This window comes from Heterocephalus glaber, unplaced genomic scaffold, assembly GCF_053883595.1.
Source record: "Heterocephalus glaber isolate CG9 unplaced genomic scaffold, H.glaber_assembly_v1.0 deba00001449, whole genome shotgun sequence".
Lineage (NCBI taxonomy): Eukaryota > Metazoa > Chordata > Mammalia > Rodentia > Bathyergidae > Heterocephalus > Heterocephalus glaber.
The window spans coordinates 944332-968072 of record NW_028258300.1 but is presented as its reverse complement, the minus strand read 5'-3'; the positions used below and the strand labels follow the sequence as shown (position 1 = coordinate 968072).

General features: G+C 52.6%; 1 protein-coding gene across 1 annotated transcript; it reads left to right on the top strand.

The window, feature by feature from the left end:
- Window positions 1–4966: 4966 nt before the first annotated feature.
- On the top strand, window positions 4967–22827 carry Cdcp2 (CUB domain containing protein 2). The gene is made up of 6 exons (XM_004874677.4): window positions 4967–5183; window positions 11706–12053; window positions 14500–14835; window positions 16105–16458; window positions 19359–19537; window positions 22148–22827. The coding sequence occupies exons 1-6, from the start codon at window positions 5105–5107 to the stop codon at window positions 22472–22474; spliced, it is 1623 nt and encodes a 540-aa protein (XP_004874734.3). The 5' UTR covers window positions 4967–5104; the 3' UTR covers window positions 22475–22827.
- Window positions 22828–23741: the final 914 nt, after the last annotated feature.

The following is a 23741-nucleotide window of genomic DNA, read 5'->3' as shown; positions in this document are numbered from 1 at the left end:
TCCCTAATGTAACCTTCCTCTAGTGTACCCGGGCTTGTTAGAGGCCCTTGCTTGGCCAAAGAAGCAGGACTAATTGGCCATCAAAGGACAGGGAGGAGAGAGGCCAGAGGAGCAGGGGGCTACCTTTGTGTATCTCCTCACCCGCTCCGCCTCGTGGCCCTGCAGTCCTCTTTCAGGACCCCCTTCTGTCAGGCTTCCCTGGTGATCACAGATGAGGGTTCAGAGCTCCAGCCCTGCAGCCAGGAGGTGCTGGGTTTGAATCTTGATTCTGCCACATATTGGCTATGCGGTCCTGGGCGGCTATTTCACCCCAGCTTCTCATCTGTGCAGCAGGCAAGGCTGGTAGCTCCTCTGAGCGCTATGATGAGGACAAAATGAATCAACCCATGTGGAATGCTGGGCAAAACACCCAGCTCAGCACATGGCCATGCTAGTTACCTCTTGTCTACCTGCCGGCACACAGGCACCTGGACACAGCCATGAGAGTCTGCAAAGTGTTCTCACCTCTCAGATCACACAGTGTGTCCTCACAGCAGCCCAGCTAGGTAGATGATTCGGAGCCTCACTTTACACATGTAGAAAATTAGGCTCTGAGAGTGGAGGGCCTTGGCCAAGGTTACACAGTACATTGCAGGTGGAACTAGTATCCAAATTTGGGGAATTTCGAACCCAAGCCATGGCTCTTTCCAGTAAATGGTGGCTAATAACAGCTCCATGCCATTCTCTAGCTGACCCCCAACTTCTGCCCTGTCCCAGGACAATGGGTGTCCCCTCTGCCCAGCGCTGGCTCTTGGAGCAGGCCCTTTGGAGTGCTGGGCCTTAGTTTCCTCATCTGTGACATGAGCACAGGGTGGGGAGGCTCACTGGGATGGGGAATGGGGCAGAGCCTAGGGAGAGGGTCCACAACAGGCAGCAGTTCCAGCCCCTCCTCACTCTCTTCCCATTAGCCCAGGGGCTGGAGGCTGAGACGGTCACACCCTTGGGCAGGGGCCCTGGGAAAACCTGGTCATTCCTGGTACGTTCCTTCACACTCCAGCCTTTAGGAACAAGAACAGGGCAGAGTGACTGTGAAAGGGCAGAGTACAGGGGCAGGCACATGATCCTTGGGCACTTGAATACCTAACACTCAGCTGCGACCCTGGCACTGAGACCTGGATGTACTCTCGACGAGAGACAGTCACCCCAAAATCTTTGTGTATATCCTGAGGGAGAAGTAGACAGACTGACAGCTGGAGATACACTGTCTAGGTATGTATCCGGGGCACGCAGAGAGACATGTGTACACAGGAGCACCGTGTGATTCCTGTGTGTGCACAGAGGTTGTCTGTGTGCAGAGAAGCAGGCAGTGATGGGGCAGCAGCACAGGGTGCAGCCATACACAACAGCCGTCACACACAGAGACCAGGGATTTGTGCCTGGTGCGTAGATGACAGAGGATGACACAGGTACACCCAGGGACGTGACCGAATCAGGGACATCATTCCCCTCCCTGAGGCCACACATTCACACCCCTCAGAGAGAGCCTCTGTGTCTCCTAGCTTGTGGAGCTGCACAGCCAGCTCAAGAGAGGAGACCACACAGCTAGTAACTCCGGGAGTTGGGATTTGAAACCATGTGGCCTGGGTGGTAGGAGCTCCACACTTAACTACTGTGTAGGACTGTGGTGCCACTCCGCTGGGCAGGGTGATCCTAACCCCCAAGACAATGGTGTTAAGAGGTGGGGTCTTTTGGGAGATGGTTAATCCTTTTGGGATTAGTGCTCACCCTTTCCACCCTGTGAGGACACAGCCAGCCAGTGGCCCCTCCCTGGACACCAAACCTGGCAGCACTTTGATCTTAGACTCCTGACCTCCGTAACTCTGAGAATCAATGTCTGTGCTTATGAGCCAGCCAGTCACTAGCACTGTAGATGGCAGCCTGACAAGACTGACAGCAGAGTTAAGAGCATGGACTTTGGGCCCAGATGAACATGGGTTCAAGTGAATAAGGACACCAGTGTGTCCTGCTCGTGTAGATCTACATCTCCACGTAGCCTCTTCTGTGCCTGGTGCCCATCACTATGAGGATAGATGCTGTGCATCCACGAATAGCTGCTGAGTGCTTAGGATATGCAGGGTGAGGCAGTGGGGCAGAAGATGTGTTTGGGGCTGGATGATAGCCCAGAAGACAGGGCATCCTCAGAAAGCCCACCAGCCAGTGAGAAGGGATCCCAAAGCATGGGGTGGGATCAGGACAGCACCCTTTAGGAGATGACAAGTGTTTGTGATACTGAGGATTGAACCCAGGGAGCACTGAGCCATGTTCTTATCCCCCTCTTCTCACTTTGCCTCGGCTCACTAAGTTGCCCAGGCTGGCCTTGAACTTGTGATCTTCCTGCCTCAGAATCTGGAGCAGCTGGGATTACAGGCATGTGCCACCATCCCTGGCACGGCAGGTGTTTTAACAGTGAATTAAGAGCCCATCAAGGAGATGGAGCAGAAAGAAGGGGATTCCAGGCTGAGGGCACAGCACATGCAGAAAATTGAAGAAATGTCAGGTGACTGGGAGGTGGAGCTCAACATGAGAAAGTCTGTGATGACCTGGGAAGGTGTCTTGAAGGGACATGAATGCCGAGCAAAGGACTTTGGATTTCATCCCAAGAAGAGGAGAGACATGGCCCAGTTAGCATTCTACAAAGACTGGAGCAGAGAGACTGTCTTGGGGGTGAGCAGAGAGAGGAACACACAGGGCAGCAAGGAGGCAGCTGTCCCAGTGCAGGAGAGACAGCGAGCTTGGTTCGAGGTGGTTTCAGACGTCATTCAGAGGCAAGGGTGGGGTCAGGCTCAAATGTGACCAATAGGTAGGAGGTGGGAGGAAAGGCAGTTGAGACAGGCTGCCATATTCCCAGCTCAGTGCACTGGCTGTGTGGCAACCGGAAATAGAAAATACCAGAGGGTGAGCAAGTTAAGAGTTGATGGGCAGTGAGGTTCTCTTTGGGAACTGCTGATCTGGGGAGCCCGAGGCTACTATGGCAGTTCCCAGGTTCGTGATATGGTTGGAAAGCATATGAGCGATCCAGGAAGAGAAGCAGTTGTTCCAGGGAGTGGAACAAATGTTTCAGGGATGACTTGGGGATATCAAGTCCAAGGTATAGTCATGAAACCATGGCAGTCTTTTGTTGTGGTGGCTCAGTAGATACCCTGTCCTGGTCCTGCCCTTGTCCATGGGCACTGGGGCCAGGCACGGGCAGGCTGGATGTCCCTGGACTCTGATGTCTCCAGGGCAGCTGAGAGTCGGTAGTGAGATACTCTGCTCCCTCGCCTGGTCGGGTGGGACAGTGAGGGCACTATCTCCGGGAAGCGCCACAGGGTAACCTGCTCCCTAATACCTGCTTCTTGCCCATCCTTGTCTCACATCCCTCCTAGGGTCCCCTCTCAAGCGGAGCGCGTGGCACAGTGTCTTCTTGCGGAGAAGCCCACGTGAAGACCAGGGCTTGGGCCCTCTGATGCCAGTTTGCTCACTGTCGAGGCAGGAGCACACAGTAGGCTCCAGTGGCCAGTGCTCACCTGAGCTACAGTAGAGTCCCAGGGCCATGTCCAGCAGGCACTGGGTTGGCTCTAGGACCCTCTCATTCGCACAGTAGGAGTTTAGAAAAAGCTGCCCCACCGCAAGCTACCAGAAGCAGGTGAACCTTTCCTTCCTGCCGATCAGCTCCACAGGTAAGCCAATCCCTCAGTCCTGAACATTCCCGATCCCCTTTGGCAAACTCCTTCCAGTTGCCTCATCTGCTGGCAGCCACTGCTCCCTGGGGACCAGGTGCCTGGTCTGTCAAATGGACATCCTGGGCCCTCTAGGGTAGAGAGAAAGCACACTTGTTCCTACACACTGAGCCAGGCTGGCTAAGAAGCCCTATCCGTGGTCTCATTTCATCTATGTTGCAGCCACTACCACTCCTGCTCCCCACCCTGGGTGCTGGGCTCAGAGCCTTCGAGCTTTCCCAGGACCCCATGTGCACGTTTCCTCCAATGGCCCCACACCTGGCACAGGCACCACACGGAGATGGAGTTTATGTGTGTTGGAGCTGGGTGTGGTGATCTGCAATCGGCACTCTGGAAGACTGAGGCAAGAAACATTCCAAGTTGGAGCCCAGCCTGGACAACTTAGTGTCTCAAAGTAAAACATAAAAAAGGGGCCGGGGATGCAGCCCAGTGAGAAGGCTGTGGATTCAATCCCCAATACTAAGGGAAAAAAAAAAAAAAAAGAAAAAGTGTGTTGGGCTGGGCTGAACCAGAGAGTCCCAGAGCAAGAGAAAGGTCACATTTCCTGTGAGACAGAGTCCTTGAGGGCACTGCAGCAGCCCCAGCTCCCAGCAGGGAGACCAGCACCTAGTGGCATCCAACCAAGGCTGTGGGTTAGTGAAGGAGGGAACATTTAATGTTCGTGGCCAGAATGCACCCATGGCCTGGAGCCATTACTGCATTGAGAGTTGCACAGTGCAGTTCTGAAGTTCCAGTCCTGTTATGCCGTGGCGGACTTCCCCTCCTCTGCTGTCCACAATAACCTTCTCTCTCCCTCTGAGTGAATTCTCACATCTGGAAACAGCTTGTCCCATATGTCCCATGAATTCGAGGCTCCTGCAGCTCTCCCCAGGGTGAAGAGTGGGAAAAGCCTGTGTGCTTTAGCATAAGCTACCCACCTGCTCCTATAGCCCTAGAGGTGGGACTGAATGGATCTCCTGGATAGAGGAGGCTGGGACCCGCAGGAGTTGCACAACTTGGCCAAGGTTACCCATCTTGAACTGAACCAGGGTAGATTGGTCTTCCCCGGGTCCTTTCTCCACCATTCAGTTTCCTTTCAGGCCCAGGCTGCTTCCCTTCCAGATACGGCGTGACCAGTGCCGATCTCAGAGCGCCAACCTGGTGTCAACCTGGAGATACCAGATCCGGCACCTCGGTGTGCGGTGGAGGAAGCACCCGGGGATCAGCTTACTAATTCGAGGCCGATGAATTATTCACACCACCATTAGCTTGGAGGCCCTTTCAGCTCCACCTCTCTTCCCCTGCTTCAGACCCTCAGGTCCCGGCCCACCCGAGCTCTGCAGCCTGCAGAGACCCCTGGTGAGGAGATGCTGGCAGAGCTGGGGTCCTATCTGCTGCTGGCAGTGGCTCTGCTGGGCGCAGGCCCCAGGGCCCAGGCCATGAAAGGTAGGCACTCCTGGGGGCCCCCAAGAACCAGGAGAGGGGGCAGGCACAGTCAGGTTGGGGAAGAACCAGGAAACAGAAGGCCCATTCAGTGCCGGGGTTGAGGATGAATTTGTTTCTGAGATGGGGAGAGGGTGTTTTTGAGCCCCTGCTGTCTGCTTTACATATCAATCTTCCCAGCAACTTCAAGGTGAGTATTCATCCCCACTTTATAGTTGAAGAAGCTGAGAGCTTAAGTAACTTGTTCAAGGCCACACGGTGACCAAGGGTGACTGATGGGAATGGCCCAGAGAACATTAGAGGGCCACTGCAGGAGGTGTTTTGTCCCCATCTGATCCTTTCCTTACCATGACATTCAGTGCTCCTGGGTGCCAGCTTCACATCTACATACGATTCAGCTTCAGTCCCCCATTCCCCTCGGGCATCCCGCACTCTGGCGTGGAAATCACAACTCCTTCTGAGGATGCTTTACCCTCAGGGATCTTAAACTGTGCTGCCCTCTCTGCCTGAAAAGGATTTTCCTTTCCAGGAGTTCCTAACCTGAGGACATGTGGCTCATCCTTCAAGCTTAGGTCAAATGTCACCTCCTCCGGGAACCCTTCGCACTCAGCCTCAGACCCTCCCTCACTGGGGCCCCCAGGAGCCCCTGGCTGCCCTGAGGTCCCAGCTGGCTCTGTGCTGCGTGAGCTTCCAAGGGCTCTTCCTTTGTGCCACTGAGGTGATAGCATTTCACCTTCTGTAAGGGCTGTGCAGGTGTGAAACTCAGCAACCGTTTCTGCAAGCTTGGGGGAGCCCAGGGAGGAAGTATACCTTGCCAGGCACCCCATTCCTGGTAGAGATGGGACGGGCGCCCACATGTCTCAGCCCACACCTGGTGGCAGGAGGAGTGAGGTAGCTGTCTCTATTTCCAGCCACCAGAGCTTCAGTGGTGTGGAGTGGCTCTGGGGGTCAGCGTGGTGGACAAGGTCTCCACTTACACAGTGGCCTAGGGCATGTGGGCAGTGGAAGTTCTTCTCTGACACTCTCATGGCTTCTCCTGCTGGGGGAAGGACAAGGACAGGCACTGGACAGGATGTCCCTCCATCTGCTTGCCTTTATGTCATCAGCCCTTGCAGCATGGGGAGGGGAGGCAGCAGCACCCTGTATCACAGGCACATGGCAGAGGCACATGGAGAACACGAAATCCTGCTATTCCCTCTCCCAATCTTCCAAAACTGACAAGACTTCGTCATCTTCCTATTCAGACTCAGATATCACCTCCTCTGTGAATCTCACGTTTCCCCTAATACTGCTGTCCCCAACAAGGTTGCTTCCCTCCCTCTGGACCCCTGACACCCAGACTAAACACAACCACATGGTGTGGCTTTGTCTTGTTTTTTGGTACCGGGGATCGAACTCTGGTCCTTGTGCTTTCGAGGCAGGTGGTGGAATCACTGAGCTAAATCCCTGGCCCGTGGCTTTGTCTTGTTTGCCCCTCTGAGAGCTGCCCGAGGCGGGGCCTGCTCTGAGACAGCCCAGACCTGGCACAGCACACATATGTGAATGTGTCTCTCGTACGGCATCTCTCTGTCCCCAAGTGTGTTCTTCGGATGCCTTTGGTTGCAAGTGACAGAACCCCAACCTGAATGAGTTCAGGCAAAAAGAAGGATGGGTTGATTCGTCGGCTCTGTAGCCAGGGAGGAGGGGCTAGAGCAGAGCTGGCTCAGGACCATCTCTCCTCTGCACATGGGCCGTGCCATCTGCCAACATGACTTCCAGAAGCTCCAAGCCCGGCCTGCCCAGGGTCTCACTCGGGCCAAGGGAGCAGAAAGGAAAGGAGTCCCATCCAGACATTCTCAGCAGGGCTGGGGCCTGGGCTGGGGCACGTGCCACCCCACAGGCCAGGTGCCAAGGTGGGAGGGGCAGGATTGCTCAATGGGGTCCCAGTGTCTGTCCTGGAGCAAGGAAGAGGGGCACAAGGGGAGGCAAGGGGGGAGCAGAGTCTAAGAGAAGGGGCTTGAGGTTGCCGGAGGTGGAGGGGTGCTGGTGATGAGCCAGATAAATAAACATGGTGTTAAATGGTGATAAATAATGGAGAAAAATAGCATGAGAGGGAAGAAAGAGCATTGGGTGGGGAGAAGGTTTTCACTATGAATAGGGTGGTCGAGGAGAAGGAAGTGCTGATTACTTTTTCAACTTTTAATCCTGAGAAGTTACACACAGTAGAGAGAAATTGTATAATAAATCCCTGTGTCTCTGTACTCCAACGTGAACATTCTGCCTTTCTTGATTCTTCTGTCCCACCCCACTTCCATTCTGAGGTGTGTAGAAACATTTAAAGTTGATCTCAGATATCATATTTCTCATCCATAAATATTTCAGGACATATCTGTAAGTGGGAAAGGCATAAAACTATACAATCCCAATACCATTAAATGATATAATAATTCATTACTTCTACCTAATACTCAGCTCATGTTCAGTTTTCCTCAATTATTGTCCAAAGAAGTCTTTTTAGAGGTGATTTGTTCAAATCAGAATCCAAAAGCAGTTTACACATTGTATTGGTTGATACTTGGCTCTTTTATTGTAACAATTATGCCTCCCCCTAGTATAATTTTTTTGTGGAACTGAGTTATTTATCTTATAGAATTGTCAACATTCTGTAGTTGGCTGAATATATCCTCATGTTGTCATTAAAAATATTCTGGCAGCCGGGGATTTAGCTCAGTAGTTCCGAAGCCTGCCTCGCAAGCGCAAGGACCGAGTTCGATCTCTGGTACCAAAAACAAACAAACAAACAAACAAAATATTCTGGGCTGGGGATTTAGCTCAGTGGTTCTGCTGCCTGCCTTGCAAGTCCAATGTCTTAAGTTCAATCCCCGGTACCAAGGAAAAAAAATGTTCCTCTAGGCTGGGTGCATCTATAGTTCCAGCTACTCAGGAGGCTGAGGCAGGAGAGAGCCTAGGAGCTCCAGACTAGCCTGGAGATTTTAGTGAGATTTTTAGTGCAAACACCCCCACTACTCCCCCACACCACCACCTGCTCTAGGGGTTGGAGATATGGCTCAGTGGTAGAGTGCTTGCCTAGCACGTGTGAGGTCCTGGGTTTGATTCCTAGCACAAAAAAAACCAAACAAGCAGACAAACAAATCCCTAGCCTCTATTTCATTCTAACTTCTGCACAGACATGGAGACTTCATTAGAATCAGGTTCCTTCAGTTTTTTTCAAGAAATCTTTATAAGTAGTGTGTGTGTGTGTGTGTGTGTGTGTGTGTGTGTTCCACTGTGACAGTGATTCCTCAGTGGTGGACTCACAGTTTTGGGGCTATTAGTCTGATCCATCCATTATAAAGTTCCTTAGTAAGTTAACTTTTGATATTTTCCCCCATACTGAGAATTGTACCCAGGGCCCTGCACTGAACTACATTTCCAGCCCTTTCTGTTTTGAGGCAGGGTCTCACGAACACTGGCCTCAATCTTACAATCCTCCTGCCTCAGCCTTCCAATTAACTTAGATCTCACCCCCTTTCCTTTTTTGGCACTGGAAATCAAACTAACTCAGGGCTTGGTGCATGCTATGCAAAGCATTTTATCAACTAAGCTACATTCCTGGCCACACTTTTTAAGTATAAAAGTTTTCTGCCAGTTATGCTGGCACGTACTTGTAGTCCCAAGCATCTAGGAGGCTGAGGTGGGAGGATCACTTGAGCTCACAAGTTCCAGTCAAGCCTGGACAACATAGTGAGACCCCACTTCAACACACACATACCCACACAGACACACACACACACAATTTTAATTCATGTAGCCAAGTTGAAAGAACCTTGCAGAGAGTTCTTCTGTACTCAACTATGTAGGTTTCATTCAGTGATTCGAGCAGACATTAAGGATGTCATTTACGTCCAACATTTCATTAAGGTTTGCAAAATTATGATTTTTCAATGCTGCAGTTGTTTCTGCAGTCTTCTATAAATAACAGTTTTCTCTCACCAGCTATTTGGTATTTGAAAATCCAGCCTGTACGGGAATGGATGGTAGATGCTTAATTTCTTTCCCTTTCTAGTTATCAATTTTCATAAAATGCATTAATGTCTCAACAATCGCTAAAAGAAAACCTTTTTAATTTCTTCTGAGTTGCATTATAAATTCATAAGTCTCTCTATATTTGATGTGTTTCACTTCCCCGCAATCATTATTCTTTTGTGACACTTGGATTTTAGGTTCTTCAGTCTTCAGGCAGGTCCCTGTGTCCACTGACACGCCCCTCAGTCTTCGACAGCTTCTTTGCCATCTAGGATGATAACCTTCCAAGCACGCTTTGTATACTGCCCAGTGCCAAACATTCTTCTAAGGAGCCCTGGGTCATTTGGACATAATAATCCTAATCTGAGGCCCAGGGCTACACAATGGTACTGAAATATCACTGCTTCTCAGTTTGTTTGGTAAACAGAGATAGGAAATATATTTTTTAAAAATAAATCTTACATTGAAATTGATATTTTCAATTCATATTAAGAATCACAAGAAAATTTTTGTTTTGTTTTATTTCAGTGCTGGGGATTGAACCCAGAGGCTTCACATGAGCTGCGTTATTGTGAGACAGGGTCTTGCTAACTCACTGAGTTGTCCAGCCTGGTCTTGAACTTGCGATCCTTCTCTTCAGCCTCTCAGAGTGACAGATTACAGCCATGCACCACCATGCCTGGCTAAATTTTTTTATTATTATATTTGCATCTTTTATTTCTTACCCTGAAAATCTTGGTGTAACATTAACATACCTATTTGCTTTATTCCAATATCTATAATATTTGTGAAATAACAGTATTTAATGTTATTTCTAAAGCAAGGCTATTGAATATTGTCTAAGATCTTTTTGTGGCTCACTTTTTCCCCAGGAATATATTGTACTAAGAATGTACAGTCAAAATACAGTATCCCAAAGTCACTTGAAATCATTTTCCCCTGTGACTGTCACCAACTTGATACATAGTTATATTTATTTGTCTCACCTTGAATACATTAACTTTTTTATCTGTTTTATCTTCTATGTGATTACAAAGTCAAAATTATGAAACAAGATACATTTTTTTTCCCCATTAAGTTTATTGGTACATTTTTGGTATAAAATACAGTTACATTCATCATTGGGATCTTGTACCATTACATGAGTCTCTTGGTTCTTATTTTTTTCCCCTTCCCTTGCCCTCCCTTCACCCCCTCCACCCTTCCCTATTTGCAAAGACCTTGTTTCCATTTTCTTTCCTCTTCTCATATTTTTACCTTTCCCTTTTTTCCCTTCCCCTACCCCTCCCAATTCCCCTGCTCTTTTAGACCTTTTCTTCCTGTTACACAATATCAGTTATATATTTTTAAAATTACAATATTAAGATCTAGGAGACATTACCACAGATTTTACAGAATTTAAAAGGATATAGAAAGCATATTACAAAAATCTTTTTTGAAATAAATTTGACAACTTCTAAGAAGTACCTTGGAAGACAAATTAATGAAACTAACTCTGGAGGAAATATAAAATTTGAATAGCACCTATTAAAGAAAGTATATTCCTAGCTTGAAAACCTACCTGTATGACAACAGCAGGCTCATAAACATTTTAACTGATAAATTATATCAAACAATTCAAGCAGAAAAAAGAAGGAACACTTCTCCCCTCATTTTAGGAACTCAACATTGTGCTAATCCTAAAACTGGATAAAGATAATAGAAGAAAAAAGTATGAACATAGAGAGAAATTGAAACAAGATACATTTAAAGAGGTCTAGCAGTCATGCCGATTTCCTCTCCTTTTATTTTCACTCTTTCCTCTGCCAGATAATTATTCTTATTAGTTTTGTTTTATTGTTTCCTCTTTATTCCTAGACAGGATCTCACTAAGTTGCTGCATCGATGAAGCTGGCTTCAAATTGGGATCCTCCTGCTTCAACCTCTGAAGTAGCTGGTATTACAAGTGCCTATCACCATGCCTGGCTTCATTGTTTCTTATAAATAGAAGCAAACATACACATAAAGAATGTCTTTTTTTGTTTTCAGTCCTGGGGATTGAACCTAGCGTCTCATGCATGCTAGGCAAGCACTCTATCACTGAGCTACACCCCAGCCCAAGAATGTACTGTAAGAGACTGTACATTTTCATTTCTCTAAAGTTAGAGGCCAGCCTGTCCCTTCCTTCATTCACTTGCTTTCTTGTTCCCCGCAGCACTGATCTCTGTTTCCATCGCTCTTGTGCATTCTTCTTGCTAGGATGTAATTTCCACGAGGGCAGGAAGGCTGCTCTTGTTTTGTTTCTCCTGTAATCCCAGCTCTAGGACATGCCTAGCACTCAGCAGTATTTGTTGAATGAATAAGAGAAAGCATTGGGAATATCTGAAGACTCTGTAGGCGCATGAGAAAATGTGTGGCTATTTGGCTGTACTGGGGCCATGCCTGTGTTCCCATACGCTGTCCCCAAGAACCAGCTGCAGCTGAGCCCACATTGCCCAAGATCCCGGCACTGATTCTGAGTCTCCTTCTCCCCCGCCCTAGGTGTCAAATGTGGCGGGGTCCTCTCAGCACCTTCCGGGAACTTCTCCAGCCCCAACTTCCCGAGACTGTACCCCTATGACATGGAGTGCACCTGGCTGGTTGTGGTAGCTGAGGGGTCCTCAGTGCTGCTCACCTTCCACGCCTTTGAGTTGGAGTACCACGACACCTGTAGCTTCGACTTCCTGGAGATCTACAACGGCGCGTCGGGGGACAAGGGCAATCTGCTGGGCAGGTTCTGCGGCCAGGTGCCCCCACCACCCTTCACCTCCTCATGGAATGTCATGTCTGTCGTCTTCCACTCTGACAAGCATGTGGCCAGCCACGGCTTTTCTGCAGGCTACCAGAAAGGTCAGGTGTTTGGCGGGGGAGCGGCTGCCCTGGGTGGAGGTGGGGAGGTTGCTCTGTGGCCTGCATGACCTCCTCGTGTCCTCAACCTTGTAGTATAGTAGTCTGGTGGTCATGGGCTCCCACCCTCACAGCAGGGCATTGGGCCTCTCTCCTCTCTCCGTCACTCCCAGAGCCCCCAGCGGGACCCTGTGTTCCTGAATGAGGCCTCTGGTGCTCTTGTACCCTGTCCTACTTGTTCCTGTTGTGGTATCAGGCTGCAGGGGCACCATTGCCACTGCTTCTGCTGTTGACCCTTTGCGAGTCCCACTCCTGCATCCAGGGCCAGGGACTGCCGTGTCTGAGGGTCTATGTGCAGCTGCTGACTTCCTCCCTCCCTGTCCCTGAACTCGGCCCTCACTCAGGGTCCCCAACCCCTGGCTCCCTCAAGCAGGTTTGTCCCCTGCCTGTGCCCTGCTTCTCCTTCCCTTCCCACTGGCCCCTCCTCCTGTCCTCAGCTTCTCTGCACAGACAGCCCCCTCCCTTCTCCTAGGGCGGAGGTCACTGGCTCAGTCCCTCAGCCCAGGCAGCCGGCAACCCTGGAGCTCCTGGTCCACAGGGCTCACAGGGCCCCCGGGACTCGGGGAGGGGTCACCCAGTCCCTGCCACATTAATCAGAGTTTTGGAATTTTAGGCCCTTTGAGTTTTAGAATCATAAGATATCAAGGTCAAAATGCCATAGCCCACGGACCCCTCCCTAACATTTTCATAACCAGGAATGCCCTTCTGTCACATGGACCATATGCTAATTCCCAATAGGTGACAGAGATGGAGGCCGTCCGTGTTTTAGTGACATACATTTACTTTATAAGTTTATATATTTAACATTTATTTATGACAAGCCAATCATTGAAAACACATTGATGTTGATGACCTCATGGAGCTAAAGTTTTACATGAGACACACGACTTGTAGGTATGATCTTGTGTGTGTGCGCGCACGAGTGTGTGTGTGTGTATGTGTGTGTGTGGTGCTGAGGATCAAACTCGCGGGTGCTCTGCCACAGAGGTGGTTCCCAGCCCCTTTTATGGGGGCAGAGTCTGGCTCTGTGCCCGGGAGCCATTTGGCCTTTCGCTCTTCCTGCCTCAGCTCCCAGGGTGCTGGAGTTACCGGCGCCTCTGCGCCTCTGCTGCCATCTTTTACTTAGATAGCTGGAAGTGTAGCATAAGAATGGAATCTGTGGCCCCGGGGATTTAGCTCAGTGGTTCAGCAGCCTGCCTCGAAAGCTCAAGGACCTGAGTTCTATCCCCAGTACCAAAAAAAAAAAAAAGAATGGAGCCCAGAGCCAGGTTGGGAGCCCCCGCTAAGTTGTTAGTGTGGAGCCTGGAGCGGGTCTCCCCTGCCCTCTCACCTCACAGACAATGAACCTGAGACCCGAGGCCACGCCTCGGCATTCAGACAAGAAGCCAAGTTCTTAGAGGCCCGGTCCTGTGCTCTGGTCACAGAGCTGTGCAGGGGCCCAGACTCTGGGGCTCAGGAAGTACCTCCCTGCTGGTGCCCTCCAGCCCGCACAGCAGTCACTGTCACTGCCAAGCTGGATTCCCCAGGGCTGACAGCAGCGGCTCCCCGCATTTACAGAATCAGGTTCTTGTGGATGGGGCTGAGTGGCTCCTATGATTTTTAATATTCCATCAGGGCTCAGAGAGGCTGAGTTACTTGCCTGGGGTCACACAGCTGACAAAAGGCAGACGCTACTTGCTTCAGACTTCACACTGCACTTTGGTTCCATCCCTGATTCAGGCACCTCAGCCTCTGGGCCCTTCTGGTCTGACGGGAGTGGACAGTCCCAGCATCAAGTGCCCGGGCTCTGGGTTAGTCTTCCTGGTCAAACCTGCTCGCCAGCTGGAGACTCACTCGCGGGGCCCTGTGCGTGTCCCTTGGGCCTTGTGTTTCCCTGGTGTCCTCCCAGCCTCCACATCCTTTTCTTGAGGTTTTGGTCTGAAGTCCGGGCAGGTCCCTCCACTACCAGCAGCCCTTGGTCTGGGCTCTGGGGACTCAGGGTAAAAATGCCGCAGCTCCCGCCCCCTAGGGTGACGTGGTCAGTGCCCCAGCCCTGTTCAGTAGGGGAGTCCAGCAGGTGGCCCCCACCTCTCCCCATCCCAGCCTCACACTCGCCTCCCGGGCGCCTCCAATCTCTCAGACAAACTCCCTCACTCCGGTAGTGAGTTACTTAACTGTACCTCATTTTTCTTGCTGTAGAATGGGGAGACCGCAGCACACCCCTGTCAGGGTTAGGGTGCAGTTTGCAAAGGTGTCCCGGCATGAGTGCCTGCCTTGCTCCCGGGACTCTGTGGGTGGCGATGAGGGTCCCATCACAACGCCCTGGGAGCAGCATTTGGGGTGCTGTTGTGGGGTGGGGGTCGGAGCCTCGGGGAGAGGAAAAGTTCAGTTCGAGAGCACTCCCTTGCAGATGTGTGTGGCGGTGTCCTGCCTGGCCTGTCAGGCGTCCTCACCAGCCCCGAGTACCCCAGCAACTACCCCAACAACGTGGAGTGCCGCTGGGTGATCCGGGCCGCCGGGCCTGCCACCGTGAAGCTGGTGTTCATGGACTTCCAGGTGGAGGCCAGTGAGCAGTGCACCTATGACTACGTGGCTGTGCTAGGGGGGCCTGGGCCAGCCCAAGGGCAGCACTACTGTGGCGCCACCAAGCCCCCCACCCTCGTGTCGCTGGGCCGGGAGCTGCAGGTGGTCTTTAAGTCCGACTTCAACATTGGAGGCCGGGGCTTCAAGGCCCACTACTTCTCAGGTAGGAGCCACCCCAGACCCTGTGCCTCCCTGTTATGCGGTAGGGCCACAGTCTTGTCCCCTCAGGGCCTGAGGCTGTGTCACTGTCTTCTGAGGTGCGCTAGCTAGCACATTCCTCGAACCCAAGGCCAAGGTCTTCCCGATTCAGTGTCACAGTATCAGGGCATTTCTCAACTCCTCAGAGAAGTTCTCACACTGTGCTTTAACACTTACCATTTCTGTGGTTTGTTCGTCAGTCTCCCCTGCCTGACTGTGAGCTCCTGATGGGCTTCTCCTTATCTAGCATGTAGGAAGTAGAAGGAATGAATGAACCTTCAGAGAGCTCCCAGTCCAGTGGGGAGATGGATGAGGTGAGGATGAGCCATGGTGACGTGTGCTAATAATAAGAATTATGGGGGGCTTCCTGGAGGAGGAGAGACTGGAACGATGCCATGGAGGAGTTAGCCAGAGGCAGGAGGAAGAGACGGGCATTTCTAGCAGGAGGAAGGGCATGTGTAGGGCATGGAAAATAGAGTCTGGCCTGTGCTCGTAGCACTAGGAGGTAGTGGCAAGGATGAAATAGAAGAGGGTGTATTGGTCAGATCTCTGTTGTGATAAAATACCTCAGATAAATAACTTGTATAAGATGGAAGGGTTTTCTTGGCTCATGGTTCAGAGGTTCAGTCCATGGTAGGTTGACTATTGTCTTTGGCCTCTGGTGAAGCAGAACATCATGGTAGAGTGTGGGGTGGGACAAAACCGCTCACCTCATGGGAGCCAGGAAGCAAAAGAGAGAGTCAGGAAGGGACTGGGGTCCCAATGTGCCCTTCAAGGGCCAGATGACCTGACTTCTTTCCACTGGGCCCCACCTTGTAAAGAGTCCACCACCTCCCTGCAGTTCAGCTGGAAACCAAGCCTTTATCAGATGGGCCTTGGGGGACACTTGCCCAGCCACATGGTGGGGCAGTGCAAAAAGGCCAGATCTCAACAGTCTGTCTGTCCAGCCAGGGGTGTGGCTTAGGTGTTACCACTGTGGAATCAGGGATTACCACGGAGGTCCTAACAGGACCAGTGCTCTCAAAGAGGACTGTAGTCAGAACGAGAGTCCCAGCTTTTGGCTAGTTTCAAATTAAAGCAAGCTTTGGGATCAACTTTCCAGCCTGTGGGCCATGGTGCCCACACCTGCCAGAGTGGCTCGGGGACCCTGCAGTGGCCACGGCCTGAGCTGTCTCCGCAGAGGGGGAATTCCCCCTCCTCCTTGTTGCTCCTCCCATCTCCTTCCCCTACCCAGGAGAATGCCAGGAGGTTTACATGGCTGTGCGGGGGAACTTCTCCAGTCCACAGTACCCCAGCTCCTACCCCAACAACATCCGCTGCCACTGGACCATCCGCCTGCCTCCTGGCTACCGGGTCAAGGTGTTCTTCCTGGACCTGGACCTGGAGGATCCCAACAGCCTGACCAGGACCTGTGATTTTGACCATCTGGCAGCTTTTGATGGGGCCAGCGAGGAGGCACCCCTGCTGGGCAGTTGGTGTGGCCGCCACTCACCACGCCCCGCCACCTCCAGCTCCAACCAGCTCCTGCTGGTGCTGCACACAGACCGGAGCACCACTGGCAGGGGCTTCTCAGTGGCCTACATTGGAGGTGAGCGAGCTGGGGCCGCCTCATCCTACCAACTTGTTCCCGTCCCTTCTCAGTTGACCTCCAATTGCCGTCTCCTGGGCCTTTGCAACCACAGCAGCCTGGCCCTTGCTTCTTCTCACTATTGTGGAACCCTCCTTCTCTCAGCTCCTAGCTCCTCCCACCTGGCCCCTCTGCTACTGTGGCCCATCCCTGGTGCCCACACACGAAGGGTAACACACAAGGCATGGCAATACCTTATGGAAACCGTTGGTCAGGCCAAGGAGAAGCTTAGCAGCCTTGCTTGTGTTGCTCTGAAATACTGATGGAATAAATGGCCTTTTTTTTCCCTATATAAGAAGTCTGGAGCTAGGCAGCTACTGTATTGGCTCGAGGTGTGGACACACACTATCCCAAATGGTATCTCTGGAATACTCAGTCTCACAGTTGCAACATGGCTGCCACAACTCCGGGCATCATGTCTGTGGTCAAGGCTGGAAGAGGGTAGGGGAGGAGCTGTCCCTTTCTCAGGAATGCAAAAGCATGGCCAGAAGCCCTCACCAGATGTTTTCCTGTGTCTCCTTGCTCTGAACTCAGTTAGATGGCAATGCCTGACTGCAGAGGAGGCTGGGGAAGCTGGGATTGGGCTTTTCTGGCCTTGGTGGTGTCGGTCAGTTGGGAGCTATGGTCACACCTCTCCCCTCCTCCCACCACTCTTCCCTGGCCTCGGATCCCACATGCCTGTGCTGGGGCCCATTGTGTCCTCCAGATGGCCAGCCCAAGGCCCTCATTGTGGAGATAGGGAAATGGAGGTGCTGAGAGGGAAACGACTTCCATACAGTCACACGGGCAGCCAGGCACACAGCTGGGACTAGAACTCATTCTCTTGTGGTCTGTGTGTCTTAGCAGGACTTGAGGAGGGCGCCTGGGCTGAGCTTGAGCAGAGCAGGGCCACACCCAGAGGTGGCTGTTGACTGACCATGCAAGCAGGCATGTTTGTAAAAAGGGTTGATGAAGCTGGATCTGGTGGTGCGCGCCTGTGATTCCAGGACTCTGGGAGGCTGAGGCGGAAGGATCACAAGTTCAAGCTCAGCCTGGGCAGTTGGACAACTTAGTGAGACCCTGCCTAAAATAAATAAATAAGAGCCAGGATGTAGATCAGTCTCTGATTCAATGCCCTGTACCGCAAAAGGGGGTGGGGGTGTTGATGAATATCCTGGACAGAAGGAGACAAAGATGCATGGGGGAACACAGGTCACAGTGCCCGGCCCTCAGCATCTCTGTCCCTCATGAGTCACAGGCCTGTTCCAATCTCAGACTGGTCCTCCTTCCCTGCCCAGAGGGATCGAGGAGTTGGGGGTCCCAGTGATGAGGGAAAGAGCTGCAGTTAGCTGGAGGCTGAGAAGAGACCCCATCCCTCTGGGCTTCGGTGTACTCTGTCCCTACGGGAGGAGAGGATGTCCGCAGGTCTGTCGGCACTGTCCCCTCCTCTGGCTCTGCATGGGCGGGGGCTTGGAGTGCCGGTGGGCTGTGCTACAGTGGACCAGCATGTCCTTTTCTCTCTCCAGGTCTCAATTTCCCACCGGTAAAATGAGAAAAGGTACCCAGGGTCCTTAGAGTCCTTGTCACTGTGGGTCTTCTGACTCCTCTCAGCTTGGTGCCTCCCAGGACCAGCCTGTCCCCATGCAGCACGGCGGACACCAAGGGCAGGCAGGCAGGCGAGCTCTGGTCCTGGCTCATCCCAGGGCCTCATGCAGGAACCTCCACCCGAAGCCACCCCTCCCCAGGGTCACACAGGCCACTCCCTCCAGGCTAGGCTCCAGATGGGGCCCAGGCTGCTGGCGGCCTCCCCACTGAGAGGGCAGCACGGCATCTGTCAGGGGTGACACACAGTTCAGCCCTGGGGAGATCATCGCGGGAGATGGCGGGCCCATAAATCCCAGCTACCCAGACACCAGAGCTGAAATATGTCTGAGGCATTTCCCGGAGAGAGGAGGAGAGGTCCAGGCCTCTGCTGCCAGGTTTCTCTGCTTCCTCCCACCAGCCACATCTGCCTGTGCATGCACACACACACACACACACGCACACGCACATGCACACACTCTTGCTCACACAGACCCAGACACTCAGAGTCAGACCCACTCGCCTCCTGGCTGCCCAATAGCTCTCGAGACCATGAGCTCAAGAGCCCCAGAGACCCAAAAGCCGACATTTCAATTCACCCCCTGCCAACAACCTCACCTCTCAGAGCTTCATTTCTAGAACTAAAACGGGGTTACTGGCACCCTCCTCATGGGGTCACCACAGGGAGGGACAGTGGGTTCCCTTCCCCACCCTCTTCAGACCCACACCTCCCTGCTTCTCCCCCATGCTGCTCTTCTGTCTTCTGTCTTTTCCTGCCTTTCCCTTCAGATCCCTCTACACTCTGCCAACTGTAATGAGCTCCACCAAAGCAGGGATTGGGGCTGGATTGTTTTTGTTGTTATTGTTGTTGTGTTTTCATTTCTGTATCTCTTGTGTTTAGCATAGTGGCCTGCATGTATAGGTCATCTATAGCTGTTTATTACATGACTGAAGAAACGATTGATTGAAAGAATTGCCAGACATATGGCAAGGTGATTAGCAAATAGTAGCTTTATTATGATTAAGGATTTTCATTTGTTCACTCCATTCCTTCATTCAACACTCAGTGGGCTCAGGGGACGCTGAGAGAAGCAGATATAGTGTCTGCCCATCGGAGCTCACAGTCCCATGGGGTTAACAGCTTGACAAACATAAACTATCCTGCACTGTGCCCTATGGGTCTCCATAAGAGCCTTCCCAACCTGGGCCTCAGTTTCCCCATTTGCCACCCTTTGGGAGGTGGGGGAGGTGGGGCCAGCCCTCTGCCCCTGCAGCCTCTAGCTCTTCCCTCTCATTCCCAGTGGTGCCCATGAACGTGAGCTGCTCCCGCACAGACTTCCAGATCCTGATCGCTGCACAAGCGCTGGCCCCGCTGGACCGGACCAAGGTCTACCTGGGCAGCCGGAACTGTGCGGCCCAGGAAGTTGGCAGCAACTTCCGGATCCAGGCCCGCTTCGACACCTGCGGCACTGAGTCTCAGGTAGGGGCCCAGAGGGAGGGGAGGGCGGCAGGTACAAGGGAGGGGTTCTAAACCAGCCGTTCCTGGGCTTCTGCCTAAGCTGGGTGCAGAGCTCAGCCCTTCTTGGCTTTATTGACCTCAACAGCCTTGCTCAGAATAGAGCAGTAAGTAAAGAGCTCAGACAGGAGAGACGAAGAGAGGGTGGACAGCCAGCCACAGCCTGCAGCCTGCTTGGCGCACCTCTCAGAGGCTCTAGAGGTGAACACCGCAAAGTTCCTTGCTGTTCCCCCCTTCTCCCTTGGAGCCCCCCAGAGCATCCAGGTCCTCACCCCTTTAATATGCAGAGCATCAGAGTCCTCCTTAGCCCTGCCCACCCCATCCAACCTGGGAATCCAAATCCACCCGGGCTCTGCAAACAAAAGGGCCTTTCAATCACAGGCTCCACCTCCTGCCCTGGGGTGCAAGGCTTTGCTCCAAGTTGTTCTACCACCTTTGGGTTTCAAAGGCCTTGAACCCAGGCTCGGGGCCCTCAGAGTCCCTGGGCAGGGACCCAAGCACCCTGAATGTTTGTGCTCTGACGAATGGGTCTGGAGAGGCGGGGGAGAGGACAGTGGGCTTTGCTGGAGACTCCGGGCCTCGGAATCCAGGCGTCTGCAGCCCAGCTTGCAGACACATGTGCTCTCCAGCAACCCCACCCCACCCAACGCGTTAGCCAGATGCGTCCCGCTGGCCCTACAGACTGCCCCGCTGCCCCCAGCCTCCCAGCACCCATCCTTGGACCCGAGAGGAGGCGGGGATGGGGGTGGTCTATGCTGGCTGCCAAGACCTCCTGTGGTCACCCCTGCTCCACCCTGGGGTCCTCCAGGCTTTTCTTTGGGACAGAACCACATTCCACAGAGTCATGGGATGAGGGAGACAAAGAATCCCAGAAGCAGGGAATCACGAACTCCTCCACCCAAAGGCTAGTGGCCACCAGTCTCCAAGTCAAGGAGCCACTGCCAAAGGCCAGAACCACAGAACCGTAGAATCGTGGAGTCAGTCGCTTGGAAATACAAAACCTGAGAGCCGTGGGCTCATAGATGCCTAGTGTAACCCTTATCAACCATAGACCAGGAGCCCAGTCTCTGCATGGAGTTGCTCCCAGGAGGCTCAGATGGCCAAGAGCAGTACAAATGCAGCAGCAACCTTGCCGCACCTCCCTCTGGGCCTTTCAGAGACTTGACTTCCTCACCTTCAATACCACATCTTGGGGGCTTCCTTTCCTTCCTAAGGTTCTCGCTCATCAAAACCCCATGCTTTCCATGCTCACCCTCTCAAATTTTCTCTCCTTTATTATGCAGACTGACTTCAGTCCTCTTACTGGATCCCTTTCTGCTCTCAGTTCTGACTTGCTTTGCCCTGTGATCCCAAACGCAGGGCACAAGTCCCCTTCAGAGGGTGGGAAGGGAGGCAGGCTGAGGCACAGAGGCAGAAGGCTCCCTTGAGGGGATCAGAGCCTGAGACCCCAAAGCCACCGAGACTCTGAAACTCCCGATTGTGACCCCCCTCAACCCTTCCCAAGGGGGGCACTCAGGCCCGGGTGCTGGGTGCTTCTTACTCAGGGTTGCTCCCTCTGACGTGCACAGCTTCAGTTTTTAGAAGCCCGCCCCAGAGGCGGTGCCCACCAGATGGGGGAGGTTGGGCTGCCTGAGGGCATAATGGCTGCTGCAGCTTTGGCGGGGGTGGGAGTAGCCCCACGTCCCTGCTGCTCTGCCCACCACGATGCCGCCTGGCCCTGCTCAGGGCACTCTGATCCCAGCTTCCTTTGCCTGTGGGGCAGGAGGGCTGCTGTTTTAGCCCCTTTATGCACATGTCCCTCTTTGATGGCTCTTCCAACCCTAGGGTGGTATCCCTGGGTGACAAGTGGCCCGAAGGCCAGGACAACTGCTGCATGTGTGATTGGGAGAAAAGATCCCAGAAGGAGGGCTGTTGAGCACGAGGGGTGGAGCTGCTAACTGAGAGGCGGGAGACTTGCTGCTGCTGGACCTCACTGTGGGCAAATCACCCAGGCCTCAGCAGTCACGGCCACACGTTTGCCAAGGATAGGACTGGCTAGGTGCTCTTTGGTTTGAGTGAAGAGCTGGGCAGGTCTGGGGGAGAATATGGTCTCTGTCACTTGACTGCTGTATGATCTCAGACAAGGGATTTCACCTCTGGGCCTCAGTTTCCTCACGTGTAAAACGGGCATATTAATAATAGCATCATTGTGAGAATGAAAGGAGACAGTGTACTTAAAATACAGAGCCTGGGAAGGGGATTTAGCTCAGTGGCACCAGACTTGCCTCGCAAGCACAAGGTCCTGAGTTCGATCCCGGGTACCAAAAAAAAAAACAGAGCTTGGAACATGGGAAATGACCCCCAAATGGTAGCTGTTATTGTTACCGACTTTCATCAACCCCGCCTCCCTGAAGCCAGGGCAGACTCTGACATGGTCCTCCAGAGAGTGTCCTTTTGTAGAGAGGACAGTGAGGCTTGGAATGGGGCTGGAGTAAGGAGCTGAGCTAGAGCTGGAACCTAGGACTACATAGATCTAGGGCCACAGGGGCAGGCCAAGCCCTGTCAGATGTGAGCGAGTGCCCTGTGACCCCGCAGAGAAGAAACAACACCTCGGTGATCATCAGCGTGCTGTACATCGACTTCTCGGCAGCCGGGCGGGAGGACATCCATGAGTATGAGGTCCGCTGTGAGCCGCGGCGCAAGGAGGCTTCTGTCCATCTGCTGTCTGGCTCCGACTGGCTCGGGCCCTACGCTGCCACTGCTGAGCACCTTCAGGAGGCACCATCCAGGGATGAGGTGGAGGCACTGGAGGGCCCGGTGACCATGGTGGCCCAGGACACCAGTGACATCATCTTCCTGGGCCTCTGCATCCTGGCTGGAGTCCTCATGCTCATTGCCATTGTGGTCCTGATGCTGCTGTGAGCAGGCAGGGTAGGAACCTGGCATCTGGCATCCCTGGGAGGCAGTGTGGGCACCACAGAGGGGGTGGATGGTGTTTGTTGGTGGCCTTGGGTGAGCAAGCCAAGTCCCTCTTTGAGTCTCCATTTCCTAGGCTCCTCTGCCCCCTTGTCTCCCAGGGCTGGTGTGAGGCTCAGAAGAAAATAAAAGGACAAAAGCATTGTTAACCATAGTGTGCTGTGATTGCTGTCATTATCAATTGCAAAGACAATCTGCCTCAGAAGAGAACTCTCCCACAAGCATTACTTGTCAGCTTGCATACTTGTGCTCACTGCTGGCCTGGTGTGCATGCAACTGCCACATTGCATACTATGTGTGAGCACTTTACCAGTTCAGGGTACAAATAAGAGCCTCCCCCCGCCCCGGTATTGGGGATCAAACTCAGGACCTTGAGCTTTTGACACAGGGGCTGTACCATTGAGCTAAATTCCCGGCCCAAGAGCACCTCTTATCTTTCCAGTTGTTGCTCTCCCAAGCCTTCATGAACAGGAAGTTCAGTATCATCCAGGGCCTCCACCATCCTGGACTGATTCTGGGGCCCCTGAGGACCTCATAGACAGCAGGCCAGCTCTGCCTTCAAACTCTAGGAACAGGCAAGGGGAGCTGATGTTTGGGGAGTGCTGTCATTTTGGGCCCAGCCACATGGTGTCGCTGTTGAAGATAAGTGCTATGCAGCCTGGAGACTGCTCCTCCATGATGCCCTTCTCCATCAGGTTCCCATAGCAATCACAGATCCGGCCTGCTCAGTAGTGAGGCTGCAGGAATTTCCCCTTAAATGTCTTGTGATCTTTGACTAAAAGGTGGATGGAATTCCCACGTGTCTCTGTCCCTGTCCTGCAATCAGGCTCAGATCACCAGCCCAGCCTCATCCTCCAGGTAGGTTCTTCTCTCATCTTCTGGCCTCTCTCAGAGCTACTCCAGTCCTCCCACCTATTTCTGAGTTCCCATCACAAGGAAGAGGAGTGGGGACTGTGAAAAGATCTCTGGGGTTATTACAAATATTGACCCACCCTTCTCCAGCGTTCCAGAGCTCTTGATACCAAGAAGTGGAGCAACCTTGTTAATGAAAAGCAAACCCAAAACACATTAATAATACATCACTTTCCCCAACTCACCTTTGTATTTGCATAAAGATTGCTCAAGTTGTCCTTCTACAGTAACAGAAATCTCCGCATTGACCCGGCTGACCATTGGCATCAAGTTGAAAAAATGGTAGCCCGCTTACAATTCA

Excerpts from the sequence above, each read along its gene's own strand:
- Cdcp2 (XM_004874677.4), top strand. The coding sequence starts at position 5,105 with ATGCTGGCAGAGCTGGGGTCCTATCTGCTGCTGGCAGTGGCTCTGCTG. Across the intron at positions 14,836-16,104 it reads CAAGGCCCACTACTTCTCAG|GAGAATGCCAGGAGGTTTAC; the intron begins GTAGGAGCCACC and ends TCCCCTACCCAG. Across the intron at positions 16,459-19,358 it reads CTCAGTGGCCTACATTGGAG|TGGTGCCCATGAACGTGAGC; the intron begins GTGAGCGAGCTG and ends TCTCATTCCCAG.